The sequence below is a fragment of the Hakea prostrata genome, chromosome 8, assembly GCF_041222555.1.
Source record: "Hakea prostrata isolate BN-2017 chromosome 8, UWA_Hpros_2, whole genome shotgun sequence".
Classification (NCBI taxonomy): Eukaryota; Viridiplantae; Streptophyta; class Magnoliopsida; order Proteales; family Proteaceae; genus Hakea; species Hakea prostrata.
In genome coordinates this window covers 4,069,375-4,087,246 of record NC_142607.1, presented here as the reverse complement: position 1 = coordinate 4,087,246, position 17,872 = coordinate 4,069,375, and the positions used below count along the sequence as shown (strand labels likewise).

The 17,872-nt window shown below is 37.8% G+C and overlaps 3 protein-coding genes across 4 annotated transcripts in view; all 3 read left to right on the top strand.

Annotated features, from left to right (window-relative positions):
• Positions 1-8,799, top strand: part of HEMG2 (Flavin containing amine oxidoreductase family) — a 31,758-nt gene extending 22,959 nt beyond the window's left edge. The window contains exons 12-18 of the mRNA XM_089164522.1: positions 3,471-3,650; positions 5,788-5,862; positions 7,334-7,457; positions 7,540-7,648; positions 7,750-7,824; positions 8,017-8,123; positions 8,228-8,799. Of these exons, the coding sequence (XP_089020648.1) occupies positions 3,471-3,650; positions 5,788-5,862; positions 7,334-7,457; positions 7,540-7,648; positions 7,750-7,824; positions 8,017-8,123; positions 8,228-8,349 (792 nt within the window). The 3' untranslated portion in view covers positions 8,350-8,799. The remainder of the gene's footprint in view (positions 1-3,470; positions 3,651-5,787; positions 5,863-7,333; positions 7,458-7,539; positions 7,649-7,749; positions 7,825-8,016; positions 8,124-8,227) is intronic.
• A 2,309-nt stretch (positions 8,800-11,108) lies between these two features.
• LOC149006369 (transcription termination factor MTERF8, chloroplastic-like) lies at positions 11,109-16,646 on the top strand. Of its 2 annotated transcripts, none has more exons than XM_089166772.1 (2): positions 11,109-12,586; positions 16,072-16,646. In XM_089166772.1, exon 1 carries the CDS (start codon positions 11,196-11,198, stop codon positions 12,351-12,353), a length of 1,158 nt encoding a protein of 385 aa, XP_089022898.1. In that variant the 5' UTR covers positions 11,109-11,195; the 3' UTR covers positions 12,354-12,586; positions 16,072-16,646. The 2 variants fall into 2 exon arrangements, with proteins under 2 accessions (XP_089022898.1, XP_089022899.1); XM_089166773.1 differs by lacking the exon at positions 16,072-16,646 and adding an exon at positions 13,188-16,065.
• LOC149006370 (heat shock 22 kDa protein, mitochondrial-like) lies at positions 16,165-16,467 on the top strand. The gene has a single exon (XM_089165403.1). The coding sequence runs from the start codon at positions 16,165-16,167 to the stop codon at positions 16,465-16,467; it is 303 nt and encodes a 100-aa protein (XP_089021529.1).
• Positions 16,647-17,872: the final 1,226 nt, after the last annotated feature.

Here is a 17,872-nt window from a genome sequence, read left to right as displayed (position 1 = left end):
GACATAGATGCCATTGATGATTTCATTTCCTGCTTAGAGGACTTGGGAATTGCGAATATCAGATGGTCCAGCCTCAAATTTACCTGGAACAACAAGAGAACTGGCCCCAATCATGTCCAGTGCAAACTGGCAGTTCTGGGAAATGAAAATTGATTCTTTGCTTTTCCCTCCACCCATGCCACATTTGAGGAAGCTGGAATCTCAGACCACTCTCCCATATCCCCTCTTGTTGAACAGTATATTCCTGTTGGGCCTAAATCCTTCTAGTATTTTGGTATGTTGTCCAGACACCCCCACCTACCTCCAAAGAGTGAAAGAAGCTTGGGAAAGCTGGTGCAGTGCTTCTCTGCTTCCTGTATTGCCCTTGTTGAAAACATGAGGAATGTCTTTCAGATTTGGAATTCCAACTCCTTTGGCAACATCTCCCAGAGGGTGTTAGACTGCAAGGTGAAGCTCTCTCCCTCCCACTTTTCTTACGAACTGATCCCTCAAATATTAGCCTTGCAGAAGAAGAAAAGGCTTCCTCTCAGGATCTTTTGGTGGCCCTTGCCAAAAAGGAAAATTTTCTTAAGTAGGAATTCTTAATCAAATGGTTGGAATTGGGGGACTCTAGTTCAGCATATTTCCGTGGAATTTTGAAACTAGGCAAAATCACAGCTGGATCTAGCTCTTAAAAAGCCTGATAGCACCCTGGTGCAAGGAGCTCAAGCTATCAGAGACATGGCAGCTAACTTCTTTAAAGACTTCTTCAACTGAGACATAACAGGCCAAGGGAGGCTTCCTGACTTCTTGACTAATAAGTTCATCTCCTCAGAGTTCCTGTCCACCCTTCAATCTATCTCTACAAAGGAGTCTCAACCATCCGCTCCCTCAAGCTCTCAGGTGCTCCAGGCCCAGATGAATTCAGCCTTGGCTTCTTCTTAGCTTGCTGGGACATTTTGAAGAATGATCTGATTCATGCAGTAAAAAATTGTCCTTAACCCAAATCAAATCAAGAGCATTAATCACACCTTTCTTTCTCTCATCCTGAAGAATGGAGTTGACACTTTGCTTGACTTTAGACCGGTTGCTCTCTGCAACCTTGTTTACAAGTTCATTGCAAAGATCCTATCCAGAAGACTCTAGGCTGTGGTTGGCTTGTTGGTTAGCGCAAACCAATCAGCTTTCATGATTTCATCCCTGGTAGAAGCATCACTGATAACATTCTCTCCTATGTCATGAATTGGTTAGAGGTTTTGAAAGGAAGACCCATCCCCCCTCAGCCCTCCTGAAAATAGATCTTCACAAGGCTTTTGACTTGGTGAGGTGGGACTCGTCTGTATGGTCTTGTTTGAGATCGGATTCCCCCAAAACTTGTGCACTGGATCCGGGCCTGCATTACCACTGCTAACTTCTCAGTCCTTATTAGTGGCAGCCTTGCAGTTCACTTCCCACCTCAGTTAGCATTCGCCAAGGATGTCTGCTTTCCCCCTACATTTTCACTTTGGTCATGGAAGTGCTCTTTAGGTGGCTCCAGACCTAAACAGACCAGTAGCTCATCTCTCCATTTTCTGAATGTAGAGCAACCAAGCTCGCTTACTTAGCCTTTTCTGATCTCGTGGTACTTTCCAAAGCGTGCCCCTCCTCTCTTGGAAATATCTCAGGATGCCTTCACCACTTTGGAAGCTTTACTGGCCTAAGAATTAACCCAGCCAATTCTACCATCTTCCTAGCTGGAGTGCAGAGTGATCTCAAAGAAACCCTTCTCAACATCTCTTGTTTTACCTTGGGCAGTCTCCGTATCAAATACTTAGGGCTACTGCTCATTCCTGCCAAGCTCTCTGCTACCATTGCACCATTCTTCTTGACCAATTCATGAAAAGACTTCAGCTTTGGAAAGGCAAGATGCTTTCTTATGCAGGCAGATTGGTTCTCATCAAATCTGTTTTTAGAGCCACACAGCTCTTCTGGTCTGGGGCATTTGGGCTTCCTTCAGCAGTCACCAAAGCCTTGGAATCTATGGCAGCATTTCTCTGGAAAGGATCTGACAACCTCGGGTTTCTTCATCCCACCAGTTGGTCCCTTGTTTGTAGGTCAAAGTCTGAAGGAGGTCTGGGTATCAGAAGAATCAAGGATGCAAATACAGCCAGCATCCTAAAGCTTATCTGGAAGATTGCAAAGGAGGACAACGTTTGGTTAACCTGGCTACACCCTGGCCATTTAAAAAAGGCTCCATCTGGACCACACTTGGCCTTCAGATGCTTCTTGGGTCTTGCGCAAAATGTGATCCCTTAGACCCACAGCTCTACAAAGCATGATCTCTACGATTGGAAATGAAAGCGGAACTGACTTATGGCTTGATCGCTGGCATCTGAAAGGTGTTCTCCTCCACCAAATCAGCTCTAATACCTTCATTTGCAGTGGCCTCCACAGGCATGCCAAGGTTGCAGACATCTTAGATTCTAATGGTGATTGGAATCCTCCCCTACCTGACACCCAGCAGCGAACGACCTTTGGAACATGCTCCCCATCATCCCAAGAAATCCTCTCAACTATTGTGACTCTTACACTTAGCAAGCCTCCACTTCTGGGAAGTTCTCCAGCAAGTCTGCCTGGCAGCTTATCAGACAGAGAGGTCCATATGTCAACTGCAAGAATCTGGTTTGGTTAAAAAATCACATTCTGAAGCACAGCTTTGCTCTCTGGAGGGTCTTCTCTGTCTGCCTCCCTACACAAGCCTTCCTAAGCATTGTCATATATGGGTCCCTTTTATAGGGAAACTTGCTTTTGCTGCCACCATAAATCTGATTTGGAAGGAGAGAAATCTCAGGAAATGGACATCCACCTCAAAAACCTTTCTGTCAGACTTGGGACTCCATCTCCTTCAATGTAAAAGGAAAATGCTCCTCTATGGCTATCTCTTGTAATGATTTCCCCATGATTAGGCATATCTTAAATGCCTGGGGCTTCCCCCGTTCCTTTGATCCCTGATGAAATGCCTGCTTGTTCTCTCCTTTCTTGGAGATTTCTTTTTAATTAATTTATTCATTCACCCAAAAAAGAAAAAACTAGGTAAATTCCATTTATATGGATGAATAGTATCATCTCTTTGCTGAATGTTTGGAATGCCAATCTTATAACATGAAAGGATGTTGTGGTCCTTGTGGATACTTTGGCCTTTGACTTGGTCACTTTGGAAGGAAGAGAACAGAAGGTCTAGCAGAGGTATATAAAGTGCTTCAAGAGTATTTTACATAAATAAAACAACAAGTCCATTAATGCAAGGGTTTCTGCTCCTCGAATTGGTTTTCAGTGAATCTCTTTCCGTGATTCCAGGCTGGATCTATCCGATTGTAATACATTGGTCTATAGCTTTTTAGTTCCATACTTCCATTTACAGTACAGCGGGCCAAGGTTCCCTGAAAAATTAATTCCTTTTCTTGACTTATTCATATCAATGTCTGTATTTATTCATTTCTTTATTTCTGCAGACATTGACCGACACCTTATGCAATGTTCTTGGGGAAGATAATCTGAAGCTGAAGTCAAAAGTGCTGTCATTGTCTTACAACCATGATGTGAACTCTGCCTCAAACGACTGGTCAATTTCTTATGCTACAAAACATAGTCAGACTTCACTACGTCAGTCTTTTGATGCAGTCATTGTCACAGTGAGTAGTTCTGTTCTGCATTTAACTGTTTGCATGACAATGAAAATAACGCAACCAGAACGGAACTTTTCCTTGGATGATTGGAGGAGTTAATTGTGCTGCGAAACACAATTGAATCCTTGTGACTTTCTAATTCTGGTTGTTCTAGAGTTTTTCTGTTCATCCTTGCTAGAACCCTACCTGTGTCTCAATTCAGACCAGTTTATTTTAAGAGTTGTTTGTGTTGAATTTGATTCCTGTACCCTTCTAATTCAGTGTTCACCTTTTAATTGCTACAGTTTCTACATACTTCAAACTTAAGAAGAGTCAAGAACTTATTTTGTACTCTGAACTAGGAGGTTTCAAACCACTATTTCTGTCTGGGTTCTAAAATCCATTGTAGAGTTAGAATTCCTCTGATTATTATAAAATGAAGAATCTATGCATATTCTGAACCAATATCAAGTGAAGAGTCTTTCTTCTGGATTAGTTTCCAATCCTCATATTTCCAGTTGGGTCAAGAATTTAGTTTTATAGATGGAATTCATTTCTGGTCTCATCTTTCAACCTGATTTTGAGATTAGATCTCTTGTACTTTTTTCCTTGCAGAAATAATTGTTTCTGGAATTACTAATCATTGTGGGCCTATACTAACAGGTCTATATGTATACTTTGGGTCATAAATCCATGTTTTTTTATTTTCCCCCTTTTTTGTAGCGGTCCTAAATCCACGTCATTATGTGAGATATGCTTTCTACTCCATATTTTCATGCTTTGCCTTTTTTTCCTAAAAATATTTTAGATTCTCTCTTGCTGGCAATGCGAAAAGAGTTTTCATTGCGTTCTTATTAGAGATCATCATTTTTCAAGTGCAATCCAATGATCCATTGTAGATATTTCAGCCATCGAAACAGAATGAAGTATTTATTTCATTCTGGATTTGGTGCCACTCAGTCACTGTAAAATTTTAGACTAGAACTCGAGTACTGGAAAATTGGGAATCCCATATTTGAGTCTACCATTGTTCTTATTCATATATCATAAACAGTGGGGCAAGTGCTTTTTCTTGCTTTGGTGTTCCTCTATGTGGATGGGTGATGCCGTTTTATCCCTTGCTTTCCAGTGGGATTTCAAGAAAACATTTTCCTGTCCTACTTACTCATTTATTCTGTTTACTTCTCTTCTTGTTCCCTGTTCCATATTATTTGCTGGCAATACTCTTACCACTTTCAAATTCCTACCTGGAACTATATTTTCATACTAAACCTCCATAAGCCTCCTCTATAGCCTGTAGTAACCAGCCTTCAATTTCATATCTGGCAATGTGTTTATAGGTGGACCACCCATCTGCTTGCTGAGGTAAAAAATTAGCAGTCCAAGTGATTGTAATTAGTTACTTCTGTGTTTTTTTAGTATCATCTTGTTGCAATACCAACAATATTGACCAACCAATTACAAGCCATATATATAAAAAACAATCTCCTCTCCAAAAAGTGATTCCCACCATCACATTTTTATTGCATGCTTTAAAATTTCATTGAGTGATCCACCACCACCAGCTTATCGATGGTCCGATGTGACTGACCGACATTCCCTTACTAATCACTGTTCATAGAGATAGTCTGGTCAAGGTGATGAATAAATCACCTAAGATGATTAATGGTCCAAATGATCTGCCTGCACAGTCCATTAATCCTAAGAAACACTGTTTCCTAGCCTATTTATTTCACCTACCATGCAAATCTCCATTTGTTTTGTGTCAAACCAACCCTATTGTCCTATGCAATCTTCGCTTTTCTTGATTGCTTGTGCCACCATATTTTGGGCCATCAGTTGGTTATCTACTTCCAAGAAATGCACCATGTTTTTTTTGCTAAAGTGAGGACTTATCATTGGCAGTTTATTGCGAAGGCTTTTGTGGTCTTGCATTGTGACATTAGAATGAGGTAGAATTGTCAATGTAACAACTTGTAGGTCTTCATGATGGACATTTCCTTAGCTTTTATTGGATGGTCGATCCTTGCATTGTCATCATAGTAGAAGTAGCAATAGTATCAATGTTGAAGATGATTATTTTGGTTAGTTTCCTTCCATTGCTTTTATTTCTATTAAATTTCAGTGTTGACTAAGAAGCATAGCCAACAATTTGTGCTTTCAGGCTCCACTAGGTGATGTTAAAGAAATGAAGATCACAAGAATAGGAAATCCATTTTCACTTGATTTTCTCCCAGTGGTATGTGCTCTTGATTCTTAATTAGCAAAAAAATTTCTGCTTGCTTATTCACATTGTTAAGTGATCATGTTGTATCTAGGATTTTGACTCATGCAATAGAGAGTCAAGTAATACGGATTTTTCAGCCACTCGTTGTGCACATTAACATGTCGTCGTCATCATCGTCATCAACAAGAAGCTCATCTGTATCCCATCCTAAGGGTTTGGCTACATAGATCTGAACAAAAACAAAGCAGAGAAAATTAAGGTAAGAAAATGATTCGGAAAAGAGACGAGGAATGAAAAATTGGACGTGACAACTGAATTATGGAAAATAGGAAAAAAGATGAACAATGTAAGAGGAAATAAGCACAACCCAGTAAGTCAGGAGAATCTCGGATAAATGGGGTCTGCTACATGGATCCTTGCCCTCCAGTAGGCCTTATCTTAGGTGCACATGAACGCTTATGTGTAACCATTACAATAGTTCTGAGTGAGTAAGTGAGTTAATAGAATTAGTAGTTGGAAAAAATATGCAATTTAGCTCTAAATTTAATAGCTTTTCAAAATATCTACAGCCTGTACTTCTAGACAAGCATACGTTAGTTTCAACAAAATCCTTAACTTTATCTCTCCTCCATCTCACAAAGGCTGTCAACTTTGACAAATCTCACTGTTCAAGGAGAGCGTTTTATTGCAAGTACCTAAGTATCCTTCACTAAAAAAATTGAATATAAAATGGGTCATACCCAGTGCACAAGGCTTATACATTTAAGAGGGTCTTCACATTGGGCACTGTGTATTATCTAAATATCTCACTGATGCAAAATGACCCTTTTTAGCTTTACTAATTACATTAATCCTGCTTCATTGGGTCCAAAAGTGATGGATAGAAGGTATATTGCCACATGTCCAAATTCCCAACCATCTTTACATATCCATCTAAAAAGGATAAAAATAAAGAAAATAATAAATAAAAATGAAGTGCCAGATTCATGAACCCTGGCTTGAACCCTGGCCCTTCTAAGCTAATTGGTTGATATCTATCAAGAGTACAACCAAATCACATGACATGCTTCCGCTTCCTTTCAGCAAATTGGAAAAAAACAATTTCAGCCTGCTAAAATAAAGGTCCTTGTACTTTCCCTTGCTTATTGTCAATTGTTCTCTTAATGTTCAGTGGTTGACTCTGCCATTGATAAAATCAGTTCTACAGTTGGTGGCATTCAATGTCCATTGCACTCACAAAGTTGATTAATTTACATTGACAACTATGTAACATGTGCCCTCAAAATCAAATGTTTAAAAGTTATATTTCTCAACATGGGTAACTGTTTTCAAGAGGTGGGTCAACATACATGATTTGTGAGCAGTCTATGCAAGGTTGCACCAAGAAAAGCTCCTACCATAGCAAATTCTGTGACATTGCATTGTCCTTGCACTTGTCTGTACACTTTCATGCGTATGAGCTTTTATATCCTTTGCAATGCAGGTAAATTACTTGCCCCTGTCTGTTGTAGTTACAACATTTAAGAAGGAAAAAGTCCAGAGACCCCTAGAGGGGTTTGGAGTTCTTGTTCCATCCAAAGAGCAACAACATGGTCTGAAAACCCTTGGTGAGCCTCTTTGATGCCTGAATTTCAAAGAATTTGTGTCATTCAACCAGTAACGTAAATGTAACTTTTCTTTGCCAAGCAGGTACACTTTTTTCTTCTATGATGTTTCCAGATCGTGCCCCCAGTGACCTCTATCTCTACACTACCTTTGTTGGAGGAAGTCGGAATAGAGATCTAGCAAAAGCTTCTGTGTATGAGAAGCTAAATGCCGTTCCCCTTTTTGATAATTTTGTTCTTGTCAATTCTTTCCCTCTAGTTTGGTAACTGACTCTCCTGTTGCTGGGTATTGTAGGGATGAGTTGAAGCATGTGGTGACTTCAGACCTTAGAAAACTTCTTGGCGCTGAGGGAGAGCCTGCTTTTGTAAAGTATGTAACTTTGAAGTGCTTTTTGCTTCTTGTTGGTACTTAAAATTTGAGGTTGTACTTGTACCCACTAATATTTACAATATTTGCTACTAGTCTGTCATAGTCAACGAAGATTGAATACCATTGCCGCCAAATTGGTTTCAACCAATATGATGTACTGTGCCTAATATCATTCTGTTCTGTTAACTACAGTTGTTTTCATTGGGGTAGAGCCTTTCCCTTATACGGACATGGCTATGATTCAGTTCTCAAAGCAATAGAGAAGATGGAAGAAAGTCTTCCAGGGTTCTTCTATGCCGGTAACTGAAAGAGATGTTTCCCCACATGTCTAAGGTTTATTTTGCGTGTCCTGCATGAGAAAAATGAACTAGGTTTCTAATGGTATGCAGTTTTAACCTGGCAGGTAACCATAGGGGTGGATTATCTGTGGGCAAATCAATAGCGTCTGGATGCAAGGCTGCTGGTCTTGTAATCTCATATCTTAACTCGCTTGATGGCAGTGGGTCAACAGAGGAAAGCTCGTAACTGAAACAGTATATGTATTTCTATTACCTGGTTTGATTACATCTCTCTCTTGTTTCATTTGGTTGTTTTGAATTAAGATACATTTGCTGGAACCAATTGATTGTCAACAATAGTAACAGTACCATTGACTTTTGTCTAGAATGAAGAACGCCAAATCTGGGAGGATGGTTGATTTTAATTTTATCTTGTTTAGATTTTCTGGAATGGGTAGTTTAATATTAGGGGTGGAGACTGTTACATACGTGATATGCCACAAGCAGTGTTGAACCCATGACATTTTCACCGGTGAGGTGTTGATCATTACCAACAAAGAAACTCTTTTTTGGCATGTTTGATCTCTCTTCATCATTGTTATGAGGGTAGTAATCGAAATAGTTTGTCCATTAGCTTTGCTAATATTTTTGGATGACATTGGCATTATTATTGCAATCCAAATGGGGAAACATTCTACTGGAAAAAAAAGAGGGGGATTATGCATTTCAAGGAAAGAAATAGGTCATACTGACAATATCGACATCAATTGATAGCATTATTGATACAATCCATTTTTTCTTTCGATGTCAAGTTCATCTGGGTTACATTTATGTGCATCTGGATTTATGTTCAGGATAGCTTTCATATAAAATTTAGTATTCGAGAGGGCGTTATTTCTTGTCTCGAATGAATTGAGTGGCTGGTCATGACTTCATATAATCCTCCCCTAGTAAACTGGAAAGATGGAGCATATACGTTACAAGTGAACTAATCCTACGCTTGGAATTTTTTTATTATTATTTTTTGGGTAATTTTCATCTGGACCCCCTGAGGTTTGGTCATGCATTTAGTCCAAAAAACGAAACTGCATCTACCTCCCCTGTACTATAGAAAAAGTCAATTTAAGGACAAATTATCACTTTAATGACAAATTTACCCTTTTTTAAATTTAAACAAAAAACATAGGAAATAAAAATGAAAAAACAAAATTTAAGTTAATATTCATTTGTGATTCTCGAAATCCAGTTCTTCAGAACTGTAGCGAAACACCACAAAGCAACCGTCTAAGAACATCAAACACTTTGAATGTTTCTTCATTCAACTCATTTAACTTTGGATCCCTAGCTTAAAGCTCTCTTGTTTCACGGGGCTACTTTGGAAAACTCAGGTAAGTTGAAACAAGATTCAAGGATTTGAAAAAGGTAAATTTTCATTAAGTGACGAGAAATCCGATGAGAAATAAAAAGGGAAAAAACCCTAGTTTTGAAAAAAAAAAAATTATCAACGAATTGCAGAAAGGTTGATGGAGCGTCAATATGAGAAACCATGGCTAAAGTCAAAGATGTGTGAAGCAACATGGGGATTTGGGAGAAGCGGTTGGCATGTGCATTAACCGCATGGAACCAATAGCTGGGACTCCGTGGCTATGGAAATCCGAACAGAAACACTTCTCGTCTTCGACACCACGAACTATAAGGAAGTATCACAACCAAACACCGGTCATGGCGAAAGACGATAAGAAGACAAACTCAAACGTCCGACGATAATAGAGAGTGATTCCATGGCTCGAAGATAAGACCCGCGGAGAAGACAAATCGAAACTCCGACGATAAGAAAGATGGATTCCATGGCTCAAGGGTTAAGAAAACTTCAAGTGGCGAGCTTCGAGGCGAGGTTCAAGGGCATGATGTTTCGATCTTAAACAACTCTTTTGATTTTGAATGGCATGATGTTTCAATCTTAAACAACTCTTTTGATTTCGAATGCTAACAATCGTATTTCTCTGGTTCAAAGATTTGAATTTGAATTTGAATTTTTTTTTTCATTTTTATTTTCCATGTTTTGTTTAAATTAAAAAAAAAAGAATAAGGGCAAATTTGTCATGAAGTGATAATTTGTCCTTAAATTGACTTTTCTATAATACAAGGAGGCAGATGCAAAGTTTCAGTTTTTTTGGACTAAAAATGACATAGACCAAACCTCAGGGGGTCCAGATGAAAATTACCCTTATTTTTTTGTGGGATTAAGAACTTCTAATATACTGGGATGAGAATTGAGAATATTAATGCTTCCAATGGGTGTGAACCCAAACCTCTTCGTGGGAGGTTGGAACTTGGGCTTTAATCGCTTTACTAACTCACCATTGGCATTTCGTTTGGAATTATTCAATACCCGTCAACGTGACATAGCTTTTGAATAACATTTTTCAAATATTAGTGAAAAATAATAGGGTTTGTCATGGGTTTGATGTTTGTTGTGATATATGTAATAGTTTCCATCCTTAATATAAAAATACTAATTAAAAAAATATTATAAGTTATTCCCCTTAATATAAAGTTACGAATTCTAAAAAAAATAAATTTTTGATGTCACTTTTTGAATTATCCCCTAAAATTAATGCCACCTCTTAAATTATCTAATTTATTAATTAGATCCCTAATGAGTTTAAAAAATTATGAAAGTTATCTCTTGCGTCAGGAAATTAAGTGCTGCCATAAAGCTTAGAATGTGGGGGATATTGGCCAAATATTATTGGAAATGAATAAGTAAAATCTCATAGGGTTTAGATGATAAAATTAAATAACTTAAGGGTGACATTAACATTAAGAGGTAGCTCAGGGGGTGGCTGAAAATTTCCCCAAAAAAACAATGAAACATAATAAAACCATTGAACCAAACCGGGTGGTACTTATGTCCAAATTCTTGGACCGGTCTGGCTAACAGGGTGATTTTTTTATTATTTATTATTTTTTAGGGTTTTTAAAATATTGGTAAGCAGGAGAAAAGCGATGCCGGAAACTGCTGCGCTTTTGCATTTCTGGTAAGTTTCGCAAACAACTCTGAAGATTCGTAAGAGTATTCTTTTTGGATCAATGTTGCGTTTTTTCTGCAAAACTCTAGTTACAGCAAGAGCTAAAGATTTTACGAATTGCCATGTTCTCTTTCTTCGAACAATATCATCTACTGTATCAACTTCAGGAACCTTTAACTCCATAGACCCAAAAAATCTCACCATTTCTTACCTCGTGAGTTCATGTGGATTGCCTCCCAAATCCGCTGCTTCAACGGCACTGAAGATCTGCATCGAGAGCACAAAGGGACCGGACTCTGTCATTGAGCTCTTCCGAACTTATGGATTCACCGACACCCAAATAGCTATCCTAATAACGAATTCCCCGCGGCTGCTTTTGGCAAATCCCGTCAAAACCCTTAAACCTAAGATTGAGTTCTTTCGATCTCTGGGTTTTTCAAGACCTGATCTTACTAGATTCATCTGCCTTCACTGCAAAAACGTCCTTTTTTCAAGCTTGCAAAAGCAAATAATCCCGGCCTTAAATTTCCTTAGAACCTTCATACACACCGACGAGAATCTCATTGCTGCTCTTAAACGAAATGGCCGGGTCATTACTGTCAGCATTAAGAGATATTTGGAGCCTAACATTGCAACGTTGCGAAGTGTCGGTGTATCCGATTCCAGCATTTCGAGTATGATCATCTCCCAACCCATGGCACTGACGCTGAGTGCTTCCAAGTTGAAGGATGATGCTGCGTTGGTAAAAGATATGGGTTTTGATCCCAACCGTTGCACATTCTTTATAGCGATCTATGCTGTATCGGTGCTGAGCAAAATTAAGTGGGAAAGGAAAATGGAGGTTTTTCGGAGCTTTGGATTCTCCAATGATGAAATTATGTCGGCCTTCAAGTTACAGCCTATGGTCATGCTTAGTTCAGAGGAAAAGCTCATGAGTGTTATGAATTTCTTTTTGAACAATATGCATTTGAAACCTTCTGATGTTGCGAGATACCCTTACACTTTTTTACTGAGTTTGGAAAGGAGAATCATTCCAAGGTGTTCAGTGCTGCAAATTTTGATGTCCAAGGGCCTTGAAAAGGATGTGAACGTATTGTCAGCGGTGATTATTACTACAGAGAGTTTTAATAAGAAGTTTGTTACTAGATATGAGGAGGAAGTCCCTGAGATAATCAAGGCATACAGAGGCAAGATCGGAATTTTGGGATCTGGTAGTTGACATTGGTGTCGAAGATGATGAAAGAGTTAAATCAAAATATATTAAGGAGTCCCAAGACAAATTGATGACGATCGATCATACATTTGCCAAGTTGTTTACACTGTCATGCTAAGGCTGATCTGAAACACCCAACCAAGTATATTTCCTGATTGTCATCGCCATGAGACCAGCTGGCATCTGTGTTCAATTGAAGTTTCGTCATCCTCCTTGGAGACTGATAACTAAATATACAGGTAAAACTTCTTTTGAGTTTCAAGAATCCTTTTCTTGGGGCTTTTAGTCAGTTTTGTGGGAATCTATACTAATATGCTGGCTCTCACAAATTTTTTTTTGGGAGCTGATTGTTTTTGGGATCTGTAAACAAAATCTTGATGATTTTTGGATGTTGGTCTGTTGTATTCAGGGCCATTTCCCTTCTTTTTTGTTAAAGGGAAATAATTCCAAAAGTTTGTAGATACTGTCCATGGCATCTCTAGGTTCATTAAATCTTGAAATAAAAGCAGAGAAGGAAAGAAGGAAATAACTAAACATGCACTGATCAGTTGCTTTAATTGTCTCCCTCCACAAGACACCAGTCACCAGTGCCCACCCCTGGAAAGTAGAAGTAAAGAAAGAAAATTCGTTAGTTCACCAGAAAAATGCAGTGGGGAAAAGATAAAATCCTTTTATTGTTGTTTGTTTGTTTCTTGTATTGTATATTTCAAATGCTCTTATTCCCAATGAATTATCTTGTTATCTCTGTGCTACCAAAAGTTGAAGCAAACAAAAATTTCTTTAGCTCTCCTGTACTTGAAGATGTGGCTGTTATTGATATGCCTTCTTGTGCTTTTACAGTGGTTTAACAATTTATATGATCAGCAACTTCTCCCCTTGGTAAACAGAGTCTTTCGTATGGATATGTGATTTATGGTTCTTCCATCAGATTGCTTAGGTTAGATGAGATGTACATGTATTGCATTGGTTGTATTGAGTATAAATATGTATCGATTAATATTAATACCCAGTTGGTTGATTTGTAGTGATATCAACGTAGGCTAGTTGATACATGATCAATGCGGATCTATTAATGTGTATTCATTTTATTTCAATAATAAAAATAGAAAAATGTGTCTTGGACTGTTGGTTTGTGTTTGGAACAACACGTGTCAGTAACAATGCCAACTACGGTAGATACTGTTACTGATACAATCAAATTTTTTTCCCTGGTCTTTTTGTAAAAAAGGAGGAATCTTTGTGGCACTTCTTGTCTTGTGATCAGATCAAGCAAATTTAAGTTGCTAGTCATTTAGAGTAATACACTGAATTACTTAAGTATCTTCTGTCCTAGGTCTTTGCATTCAATTATGTTTGGAGTCCCAATCATAATTGACATAACCAAGGTATAGGATCTTTTCCATTCATAAGTGAGATAATTCTTACTGTGCAAACTTGATGCAAAATGTTATGAAATCATTTCAGATGGTTCATTTGACACAGGGTAATGAGTCTGAGTCTGGATCCTCTATCCACTCGGGTATGAAGGTTTTCCAATCCACATGGTTGGATTCTTAACATGTGTTCAATCACATAAAATGTCTTTTTTTAGAGTGGGTTTTTAATGTTATTATAGTTTCCTATTATTATATTTGGCAAATACGTAATCAAAGTATTTTACAGTAACATCAAACCTGCTCCATAAAAACTTATGAACACAATTAATTTCTGGATCAGTTAGGGTTTAGGAAATCTCTTTTTTTTTTTTTTAAAGATGAACAAAAGGAGTAAATTACATTAGATTAGAATATGTCCATACATATTGATCTTGGGAGACAAGAAGACTCAGTCCTGTTGTTCATCCAAGATCATCTTAGATGCTAAGAAACCGGTAACCTGTGGATTATAACAAAAAGAAACATTTTGCACCCTGGGCACTTTTGACAATAAAAGAGGAAGAACATAATAGGGCCAGGGCTTAGATGGGGTAGGAAGCAGTAGATCCCAATCCAAAAAGTCTGAAACCACACATTACAGTTAGAGATCTAAAGATGCAGTGTTCTATACACCCTGATAAGCATGCACCAATACTTCAACATACTGATGAGAGGCTGAGTGTCCCTGACCAACAAAAGGATTTCTTCCGTATTTACAAGACAAAATGTCCTGTGTTACAGTTGGATATTATTACTGAGGACTCTAGTGTTCCACAATAAAATGAACTCTCATTTTCTATGATTCTTGCAGGGATCCTGGCACAGGGTTGATAGTAGGGGGGGTGGTCGGCTTGTCTTGTACATTATTAGTCAATGGTGGGACTCTAGGGTGCAGCTTTTAAATAATACTGACATAGTGCCTCTTTTTGCTAGAGCATTAACAGAAGGGTTAGAGATGAGAGATGGATGGAACTTGCGAGTCCAAATTATGCTATCTAATTTTGACTGGAAAGCACGGTTGCCAGTACCAACTGCTCCTTGGCTGTTTGACTTGGTCCCCAGCTTTCCATGAACCTATGTAATGCTTGTTGAAAACTTTGTATCATAGCATCTGCTGCAAAAACTAATGACCCATTTGATAATCCACCAAGTGTTTCTGTTTTGAAAAATATAATTGCTTTGAAAGTAGAAAAACTTTCTTAGGCATTTAATAAAACTTGCTTTGGAAATGAAAACATTATTAGCAGGGTTTTAGTTGAGTTCTTATGTTTAGAATGTCAAATTCCATGAATACCTTCCTCTAAACTCTTTTAGTTAAACATGACCAGTACTTGATTTTTGCTTTGATTTGTTGTTGCGTCAAAATTGTTTCTTAAAGAAAAAGTTTTCATAAATATTAAGTTATGTAACAATTTATCAAACGATTTTTGGTCGATTTCTTGTTTCTCGAAGCAAGAAGCACCAAAAACTGTGTGAGGTGTATTTTGGTCCAAGTTTTTCAGTGAATTATCAAATGGGTCTTTAAGTAGATTTAATAAGGCACTTAATAGCTAATGCTACATTCTAATTAGTTGGGTTGCTCCTTGCATCATTGAGGAGATTCAGAAGATGAAATGTCATTTTGTTTTTGTAAATAGGGAGTTAATCTCTTTTGCTGCTTATGGAGAAAAACATCCAAGTCTTTTTTGGGTCTGGTATTAGATCCCGCTTCTATTATGATTGACACTATTTTGCTTTCCTCCAATGCACTGCATATGGACGGCTTTCAATGAAATTTTGGTTAAAAAAAAGAGAGTTTTTTTAGGACACCCACTTAAATGGGAAATATTTTAAAATGCGCACTTTAGGCTTTTTCACAAAGTACAAGTTAGTTACAGTTAAAATTTGACCATTTGATCGTTAAGTTTAATGTTGACGGACGATAATACCCTTCACCCACTAACATAACTTTAATGCCCTTTCACTCACAGGCACTATAAAAGTGAGTGAAAGGAGAATCACCCATCTTCTTTCTATTCCTCGCTAGAACCCCCACTACCCCTTTCCTTGCCGAAATGCATCACAAACCCATGACGGAGAAGCAAATACTTAGATGTGTCCGTATGATGATGATGAGCGAAGTCTTGGTGAAGAACATTGGCCAGATCATTTGATGTCCAAGCATCTTGAATCTGTTCCGAGTTTCTTTGGGGGTACTTGTAACCTACTTCTTGAATCTGTTCTGTTCTTGTTGCAAGTCTAACCTCTCAAGCTTAGTTTGCCATGTTTCTAATTTCAAACATCACTCTGATTTTCTTGAATGTTTGTAGGGGGTTTTATCCATTCTTCTCATCAACAAGGCCTCTTAGCTAGGTCGTGAATTTAATGGACCAAATGAAGGGCAATCCTTTCCAGGCGGAGGAATGGGAGTTGAAATGGGGAGAGGATGGGACGTAGAGGAAGATGAAAATGCTCTATTCGTGAGGATTAACATGCCTGGTCTGGGGAAAGTGGATGTGAAGGTAATTGTGGAGAACACTCTGATTATTAGAGGGGAAGGTCCAAAGGAATCTGAAGAAGAAGAAAGTGGAAGGAGATATGGTAGTAGGATTAATCTCCTGAAGAAGCTCTACAAGCTTGATGAGATGAAAAACGGAGTGCTAAAGGTGATTGTTCTTGAGGTGAAGGAAGAGGAGAGGAAGAACATTTCATTAGGTAAAGATTGAATGATTTAGGTTGTTGGTTGGTTGTCTAGAAGATCACAAATGGTTCGTCGTAAGTTCATTTTGTTTTGTGAGGTACTTTTGATTGAGTGATATAGTTGCTGGCTGGTAGTGTAGAATTCAGAGATTGTTTGTTGTGAGTTTCTTCATTTTGTTTACGGAGGCACTTTCTACAATTTGGGGATGGCTGATGTAAGGAGGTTTACAGCTGAAATTTAGGGAGGTTAGAGAGTGAGAAGGGGCATTAAGAAAATTTACATGGATGAGGGTATTCTTAGTCTATCAACATTTAAAATTTGAAAACCTAATGGTCAAAGATTCAAAATGGGTAACTTGCAATTCTTCAGAAAGCCAGTGGTGAGCGGTAATAATTTCTCACTTAAATAAACTTTACAAGATTTCCAGTCAACATAAGTGAGCACCAGAGCACCGTAGCACCGTGAAAAGAAGTCAATTATAAATTGAACAAATTGCACAGTGGCACCCCCATAATGGAGGCCTTAAAGCATTAACACCTCTATTTTATGTTTAAAAAATACTAGAAACTTTAAAACTGAATTTTCATTAAATATATTGGTTCATGTTGTAGTTGAAAATGGTTTAGTCACTATTTATTAAAGGGATATTTTTAAAATTGAAAGAAAAGAAATAGGAATTTAATAGTTTTCAATGACAAATTGACTAAATGTGTCCAATGAAATCCAATTTTGGGCTCAGTGGAGTCTCAGTGCTTTAAGGCTTTCATTTTGAGATGTCATTAGGCCAATGCAATTTGTTCTTATAGAAAATAGAGAAAATTACATGATTAGTTAATTTTGAGTTTTCCTTCATAAAATAATTACTCAATGTTTCACTTAATAAAACCAGTTAAGATTGAATTTGCGATTATAAAACTAACAAAAATAATTAAAATTTCTTTCTTTAGGACATTTTTAGCCCTTAAAACGAACTTTATTGAAGAGGAAAATTATTATTTTGTTCAAAAGGATTAATCACTAATTTTTCATATCCTTTGGATATTTTACCACCATATTGATATGGTAAATTTTAGAGGTAAAAAATGTGGAAAGGGATGAAAAATAATTATTTTGGGTAGTTTTGTAAATGCAAATTCGGTTAATTAGTTTTTTTTTTTTAAACTGAAGTTCATCTGGGCCAGCTTGCGTACCTTGATTAAATCTTCAAGGGAGAGACACTGTCTGCAATGATCGAACCCATAACCTGAGAAGTATGGAAAATATAAAATAGTTAATCACATAATTTTCCCTAAAAAATAATGAGTGGGCATCCACGTGACACAGTTTTGAATGGAGTTTATTCGAATAATAGTGGAACATAATAAAAACATTGAACCAAACCGGACAGTATCGGCCAGATTCTTGGACTAAACAGGGTAGATCCTTTTTCC